This window comes from Belonocnema kinseyi, chromosome 1, assembly GCF_010883055.1.
Source record: "Belonocnema kinseyi isolate 2016_QV_RU_SX_M_011 chromosome 1, B_treatae_v1, whole genome shotgun sequence".
NCBI classification, from domain to species: Eukaryota; Metazoa; Arthropoda; class Insecta; order Hymenoptera; family Cynipidae; genus Belonocnema; species Belonocnema kinseyi.
This window is the reverse complement of record NC_046657.1, coordinates 72124626-72133611: the sequence shown is the minus strand read 5'-3', so window position 1 is coordinate 72133611 and position 8986 is coordinate 72124626. Positions and strand designations below refer to the sequence as shown.

The window sequence follows — 8986 nt, the reverse complement described above, 5'->3', positions numbered from 1 at the left end:
AGGGTGTGGATCTCGAAACAGTAAGGGTACGTGGGTTGGCGTTTGCAGATCATAAGGTGTATGTGGCAGAGTCAATCGAAGACTTACAAAGAATGTTGAATAAACTAGATGCAAGTATGATGAGCATGGGCTTCAAAATTAACGTAAATAAAACAAAAACTATGGTGTTCAAAGGAAAGAGTGAGAAAACACTATGCAATATTTTATTAAATGGTGAGAGAATTGAACCAGTTGATAAGTTCGTATACCTTGGTAGCTTATTTACTAGGGACCGTAAGATAGATGAGAAATTAGATAGACGAATAAATGAAGGTAAGAAGGTTATTGGTAGAGCAGGTCCCCTTATCAGAAGTAAAAATATATCAAATAAAGCTAAAATAGCAATACATAATTCTATATTTGTACCGACTGTGCTATACGATAGCGAGACATGGACTTATAAAGAAAAGGATAAGAGTAAAATTAACGCAATTGACATGAGATTTATGCGCATAATATGTGGGAAAACCCTGATGGACAAAGTACGTAACGCGATAATTCTAAAAGAATGTGGTGCAGAAGAGACGCTAGTAGACACATGGGAAAGAAATTGGTTAAGATGGTTCGGGCATGTTGAGAGAATGCCAAATGAACCACTAACGTAACAAGTGTGTCAAGGTAAAGTAATTGGCAGCTTGCCCAGAAGTAGACCGCGGAAAGAATGGTTAGAATGTGTGGATGAGACCCTAGTTAGAAGAGACATAAGAAGTCACAGAAACACGAGAGCCTGCATGAAAAAATGCATGGACATAAAGGAAGCTAGAGAAGTATGCCAGGACAGGAAAGTATGGCGGCAAATAGTTAATAAAAGGAGTGCCAGTAGAGTGAATGACGCCTGAAATAAGAGACCTTGGCCACTAATGGACCCAAGTGGGGAACCTTACATAACGACTTTGTGAGGATCTTCACTTGGGGTGATTGCTAGAGAGATTGATCAGCAACCTGGGTCGGAGCAGTGTTGCGGAACGAACGTGTTATTTACATAAATAACAAGAGAATTCTGGATCAATCTGAAAACTCTATACCTTCCACACATTACTCCTTTCCTCCACCGAGTGAGTCACACCTACCCCGAAAGGGAAATGACTTAATGGTGTAATTCAGAAAAAGTAATTGTTTATAACTATCTTATTCTAGATTAATACAACATAGTTGCGGTTTTTTACTGAAATTTCTAACTTTTTATCACTTCTCAATTAGACTGAAGTGATAATTAATTCAAGTTAACAAAATAATTGTTTAAACAATTTATTATTATTACTAATAATATTCTCTTTGCTCACTGATAGAAATGCGGTTTTTTTTGTTGGAATTTTTAACATTTTGCCCACTTTTCACTTGAAGTAAGTTAATATTTAATTTAATTGAACAAAAATAATTGATTAAACAAATTATTATTGTTTGTGGCTATCTTCTCTTAAATTAGTGCTAAAAAGTTGTGTTTTTTTCTAAACTCTTAAGCTTTTTATCCACTATTCACTTAGTGAGGTAATAGTTAATGCGAGTTAACAAACATGCTCATTTAAACAATTTATTATTGTTCATAACCATTTTCTCGTAAATAAGTGCTAGATAGTTGTGGTTTTTTCGGAAATGTTTAACTTCGCTTTATTTTAAGCAATGATAATAAATTGCTTAAACAATTATTTTGTTAACATAAATTAATTTTTACTTAACTCTAATTGAAAAGTGATAAAAAGTTTAAAATTTCAGGAAAAAAACCGCAACTATGTAGTATTAATGTAGAAGAAGATAGCTATAAACTTTAACAGTTTGTTTAAACAATGATTTTTCCTGAATTAAACTGAATTATTACTTACTTTAAGTGAAAAGTGGACAAAAAGTTAAAAATTTCAGGAAAAACCGCAACTTTGTAGCATTATTCTAAGAGAATATTGTTATAATTAATAACAAATTGTTTGAAACATTATTTTTGTTAACTTTAATTGAACAATACCTCGATATAACTGAAACGTTGAAAATAAGTTGAAAAATTCAAAAAAAAACTTTGATATTCTAACCCTTTTCTGAGAGAAAGTTGCTAAAAACAATAATACATTATTCAAGTCATTTAAATAAACATCTAATTATCAGTATGAAGTAGTATTTCATGTATTTGAAACAATCACCATTAAAAAAAAAGCCGCAGAAAAATCATAATTAGCGCCAAAAACTCGAAAAACCCATTTTTTCACTTATGGGGGTTTTTTGGGACCCTATAAAATAGACTTATGGGGGTGATATTTGAAAAGTAATATTTTATTCGCATTCTGTGACTGATTGTGAAGAGAAAAGGTGAATTTCGAACTAGATTCACCTAATATTGAGAATTCTGAATAAAATTTACAAAAACGTCTTGTTTTATGGGAAATACGTGTTAAACTTCATAGGGCCTGCGCCACTTCTAAATATTATTTTTTTAAAAAATGGGTTTATTTTTTTGTGGATTCGAACAAATTTCTGGACGTTTTGCATTAAAATTCGAAAAATATTTTTTGGACCACCCTAACCTTCAAGCTTCCCCTCCTCTATCTCGCCTTCGCTTCTACGACTGACAGACTTTTCCAATCCTTTTCCCTTCTTATCTATCGTTCGCTTCTGCAACTCCTCTCCCTCTCGCCTCTCATTCTGTGCCTCTCTCTCTCTCTCCCCTCTCTCTTGCTGACTCCTTTGCTCTCTTTCTCGACATCCTTCGCTCTCACGCTAAAACTGAGCCTCCAACAGTATTACCTAAGTGTTATGTGATAATTAAGAGTATTTGAACTATTTCTTAGTTTGAAAGAGTTCTAAGAAATACCACTTTAATTTACATCATATGAAGTTATCACTTATTCCTGGCTTCCCGCGAGGGCTCACATATTTTCTTCGTGTTTTATGTGCCGCATTTTTCGAATGAAATAGCAGACCAAATTTGGACATGAATGGCGGTAGGTGTTCACATTTTTGTGAGGCCACCCCGGGTTTTGGCGGCGTGAGATATCTGCAAAGATGCACTTTTTTTGTAATTTATAATAAGGAGTGCTCATCTTTTTCAATATTTTTGAAGAAAACTTCTTTTTCGAATATTTATTCATTCAAACGATTACATGTATACATATTTTTCAAAAAGCAAAATTACTCAAACTATTCTATACCATTAGGAAAAATAGATATCATCATCGCGTTTGCCTGCGGAAGTACTACATAATGGCAGAAACGGCCATGCTCGAAGATTATAACCAATAGTGATGTCTTCTTGTAGGATAAATAATATCAACATGCTGTAAAATTTACAGCTGATTAGTGAAAATACCCTGGCGGGGGCTGTGGGATATATGGTAAATCGTCATTGGAAGTTCCCATATACTTTAGAACTGCATAATAGATGCATCTGGTGTTTTTTATTTTTATGTAAATGCGGCCGCCTTTGTCGTCGTCTGCCACATAAGGATGTGGAAAATTTGGATCATACTCAATAAAATTTTTAGCTGAATATTTGTGATCTGCAAAGAAGACAAGAGCTGACTCTGGAAGCTCCCTACCTGGTTGATGAGCAATATATGCAAATAAATGTTCGAGAGCTTCTGAAATATAACGCCGCTGATGTGACATTTCCATATAAATATAATAAGCATTAAAACGCAGGTTTACGCGATCAAGTGACATCCACATTGGTCTTAGGCTATGAGGATCGTCCAAATGCTGGTTTGGCGGCACTAACCTAAGGAATCCATAATAACGAGTTTCATCCGTAAATTTTACCAAGGCGTAACGAAGACCCTGAGGCACCCTTCCATCTGCACCTAATTTTTAAGGAAAAAATTGACATTCATAAAGTTTTTGAAAACCAGGAACTTCAGCATTTTATCATTTTTATGTAAAACTGGTCATTAAATAATGGACGAGGGATGTAGCAAGTAATGAAACATCTGCAAACCAAATAGTGAATTTAAGAAAAAAATGAATTCTCAACGAAACATGTAATAGCTTATATTTTAACCAAAAGTAACTTTTAATCAATTTAAAAAAGTTATATTTAAACAAAAATTTGAATTTAAAAAAGGTGCATGAATGTTTAAATGTAAGAAAGCTTATATTTGAATTAAAAATAGCAGTCTCTAAACAAAAAGTATGAAGTTATATTTTTATTTTTAGATTTTCTTATCAACCAAATAAAAACGAATTTATTACATAATAGATACATGTTTGTCTAAAATAGTGAATGTTAGCAAATGAATTTTTAAAATATTAATTTAACATTCGGGTCAGAAGATGATTTCTAACACCAAAAAAAACAATATTCTAATATTAAGAGTATCATATTCTTACAGGCATGTTCTTAGTAATATTCTTAATGAGGTAAGTGAAATTCTTACTTTAAGATTATCTTCTAACCAAAGGGAAAAAATCTTCTCAAATTAAGAAGATGGGTGAGAAAAAAGAAATGCGCAAAGGAAAATGTGTCTGGCGCTGTTCAATAATTTCTTTCAGTGCTTCGTTCTAGTTGCTTCTAAATCAGTTTATTTTTTGTTGTTGAAATTTTCAGCATTGAGTGTTTTGCTTTGAAGAAAATTGGTAGGCGTAACATACAAATAGTTAAATATCTTTCATTCAATTGTGTCCAAATGAAGTTAGTACATTATAATTTTCAATTGAAAAAATAGTTTGTAACCTATACATTTTTTAAACTACTCAATTTAACAGTAGACTTACTTCTGGCTTTGATATTCACAATTTCTTACTTTTCAATTAAAGATTTCGCAAAGAACTATTTACATATATTTATTATATATTTAAATCACTCAGGCACTCCGAGAAATAACCTCTATAGGCTAAGATTAACTATACGTTATTATCATATGGATAAGAATATTTATTCTTAAGATAAGAGGGCCTCCATTTTACATTAAGAATATACTCTTGGCGCCAATGTAAATTGCAAATAGTCTTCAACGTAGTGGAAAATTCTTAAAATTAGAATATTATTTTTTCTATGTAAGCAAAAAGATTTTTTTATTATTATTATCATACATTACTTGACTTGAAAATCACTTAGATATTTATTAATTAATACTAGAAAAAATTATTATTATGCAATTATAAATAAATTTTTATTTATTCTAGTATTTACAAATGTTTTCCTCTCAGGGTTCAATTTGAAAATCTTCAACATTAAGAACCTTTGTTTTAATTTTGTACACCTTTAAAACGTAAAATACTTTTATTAATATTAAGCAACTTTTAAATGTACACCCTAAAAATGATGAAAATCCTTTTTTATCAATAGTTTAAATGTAAGTTTTTTAAATATGAGCAAATTTTATTTGAAATGTCAAAAGTATAATTATTTTTAAATAAAATAATATTCGACAGTACTTTTTGATTCCTATCTTTAAAACATTTTTTATGAAGATTGGCGTTCCTCATACGAGTGCATATGCCTTATCTTCTACGAAGCAGCAAATAATTGTCACTATATCGAGATGGCTATTTTCAGATGCTTAAAAACATTAGCATCAATGCAAATGTTTGAATTATCCTAAAATTTATATTTTTAGACCTATATTTCTAAAGTACGCAACCAAGACGTTTATCAAACGATAACAAATTAATTTCACTTTTTAGGATCCTCATGCAAAGCAGAAGGAAAACTTCATTTAATGAGGAATTTATTCTAAGATTCCCGATGGTTGTCCAAATATCTGTATATTTTATAGTTTGCCTATTACGAAGAAACTTTTCGCAATATTTGTTTCAATATTATATTGCACTTACTTTCAACGTACAAGATGCCAAAGAATGTGAGAAGTAAGATGCTAGTTTTAATATTCATTTTCATAGAATAGTCACTTTAATAAAGAACAAACTGAACAAGTAAACTGATTTTCTAAATAATTCGTCTTCGAATTGTTTTGATAAGGAATGCTATATAGACTAAGTTTTATAGCCCTAAGCTGATATCATGCTTTATTTAGTCTTTGAATGAATTGAGTATAAAGAAGTATATTGTTCATCTTAGGTATCTCAATCATCACTCGTTATTATTCATACTGGAATTTTGTGAAATTTCTGATCCTGCATTTGTGTACTGACGTAGATGGTGTGACATGTTTTTGTTACCAGTTATGGTCATTAGAATTTACGCAAATTATTTCTCTTTTAACCTGCAAAAGGTGCATTTTTAAATTATGATAATGACAACTGGATTCTTTCGAAAGTTTTGGCAAGATAAGTGTATGTCCGATTGAGCAGTATCCAAAAATTTTCAGATGGAATCGTACCGAATTATCGTATAACTTTAATCAGGTGGCTTACGTCCTTTGTCAAATTTCGGGACAATTTCAGGACTCGGGCCTTTATTCAGGCATTTTTATAGCAACTGTTTTGGTATTTGATGCTAGAATTATTCCGGTCCAAACATTTACTATTATGATCCAATCACTGCTCTCATCTAAGCACTGATATCATCATTCGGCTTCTGTATAACAACTTCGGTCAAGGTTCTTCTTTATTTATCTGTTAGATTACAGAGTAAAGAATATCACGGATATGTGCCGGCTTGTTTGTTCTCTAGTCTAAAATCGTTTGTTAATTGTCTTTCCTAAAAACACTTGCATCTATTTGAACTCAAAGTGCTACTAGTAGCATGCACTACACCATACAACACTGACGATTTCTTGCGGCTAGAGGCATGCTGTAATGGACCATGAGAACATGGTGAATACACAAATCTCTGCCACCCTTTAACCTTCTTATAAATGATTTAATTTAGCTTTTATCTAGAATAATCTATTCTAGATTCTAGGTCAATAGTCGGTAAACTTTTGCTCACTTTTCAGGTATGCGCGGAGAAAAATAGATATTAAAAAGTAGATATTAAAAACTTTGATATTTAACCATAATATATAGATATTATGACATAATATCTAATATCTTCTATTCAGCGTATAGGATATTAAAGGGCAATATCTGTTCATAGTAAAAGTATGAAACGTGTGATATCAACAGTTGATATTTAAATATTACACAGAAGAAACTAGGCGTTCACTCATGTTGCGGCTTGAAAAGAACAGCATCAACAACATCAAGGCCAATTCACAAGCCAACCACTTGCAAAGTCGGGTTGGTAAGTCAGCGATTTACAGAATATGTCGGTAAACCAAACACAAGCGATATTAATATTTATCCATTTTTCTTCTTACTTGTTAAGGTTCACTTATTTGATAATTTTTAATACAAAATTGGTTTAAGTTTACACCACCTTTAAATTACCATGATTTAAAATCATTGGTCAATTATTAACTGGAAATGTAATGCGATTTTATTGATTGCAAGTTTAAATTCATTACTTGCTAACCCCCTTTTAACCTACTCTTAAAAGTAATGAAAAATCATACTTCAGGTGCAGTTTAAAAATGCATACTCTTCGTTATACTTACTTTACAAAGTTGAAAATATACTTAGGCTATTTTATTGAAATAAAGAAAGAAATTAAAAGAGTTAATGCAAGATTCCATGTTTAATAATTGAATACTATTGATAATGACTTATTTATAAATATGAGCATACAGAATAAGTTTATCGACCAATCACTTAAGACGAAAATTTTCTTGCATTTGAATTAGTGCTCCCAATTTTGGGCACTTTTTGAACTGACCTTGCGTCGCGCCAGCAACATGATTTCTTGCTTTTAGAGCGCGCATTTTAAATTATATAGATATTCAAATGTTATATTTATAATAAATAGTTATTGGGAAATGCTTTAAAAGTAATTTATTAATCTTAAAATATACTTTTTAAGTGACAGATGAACAAATATTGTCTAATTTTTATAGCGTCATTTCAAAATCTGATTTTAGGATTAAGAAATTATTTTTAATGCATTTCCTAATCATTATTTATTATAAATATCACATTTGAATATCGAAACTATTCAAAATCAGCGCGCCAACAGTACCCAATTGTTTTGCCGGCGCGACGCAAGCGCAGTTCAAAGAGTTTCAAGATTGAGAGCACTGATATGAATAAGCCTTTATATTTACAAGTTCGCTACATAACCTGCAAATGACATTTATCAATTCATCTTATCTATTTTAATTGCGGTAATAAATATTGTAAGTTAATTATGTCCACTAAGCTATGCCCATCAGAGTTCGATGACCTGTGCGTTTTAAGGTAAATATTGTGTACTAATTAAAAAAAAGGTGCAAGTGGGCAAAGCGAAAAATAGGCTCTTTAGGAATGGGCTCAATTACGTTTGAGATCCTTTCGAACCCTAAGTGTGGTATCATTTAGAGCTCATTTATCATTTTGGGTTCCTTTTCAGCAAGTGAGGTTCATTTTTGTTGCAGCTCCTTTGGAACAAAAAATGGGTTCCAATGGAAACTTAAGCTTTTTCTGTGTAGAAAAGCGAAATTTTATCCTTTACCCTTGATTTTAAAGCATAAGTCTCAAAGTATCAGGCATTAGACTACGCCCCTTTGCTTTTAGGTCTTGAATTCTATGCTTTTAGATCACAAAGTCCAAGACTTTAAATCACGTAAAAATTGTAGCTGTAAAATCACGCGCTTCCATGAACTAACCTCTTAAAATTTCTCTCTGTGTAGAGACGGATATTATTTGCAAATGCGTAAAAGATTGGCCTCCAGGAGAATATTGAAATTCTACAAAAATTTTAATGTTTTAAGCCATAGTTTAATAATGCGCACAACCAAGTATTTTTAATAGTAATCCAAAAATTTATATATTTTGGAACGTGCCTGATAAGAAGACACTTATCACGTATTTATCATGATTGGTAATTTGTAAATATTTACCATATAAATATACTTACATATACGCATTCATGTAATATGGAAAAAAACTACTACGAGGGTGGATTGATAAGTTTCCGGCCTGACCAAGAGATGGCGCCACTAGGCCTACCTTGAGGTGGCGTTTTATAGTACCATCCTTAGATAGCTTGTAG

General features: G+C 31.6%; 1 protein-coding gene across 1 annotated transcript; it reads right to left on the bottom strand.

Moving 5' to 3' along the window:
- Nucleotides 1-3238: 3238 nt before the first annotated feature.
- Nucleotides 3239-5891, bottom strand: LOC117175965. Its single transcript, XM_033365853.1, has 2 exons — nt 5794-5891; nt 3239-3821 (listed from the first exon to the last, which is right to left on the bottom strand). The coding sequence occupies exons 1-2, from the start codon at nt 5855-5857 to the stop codon at nt 3319-3321; spliced, it is 567 nt and encodes a 188-aa protein (XP_033221744.1). The 5' UTR covers nt 5858-5891; the 3' UTR covers nt 3239-3318.
- Between the last annotated feature and the right edge of the window lie 3095 nt (nt 5892-8986).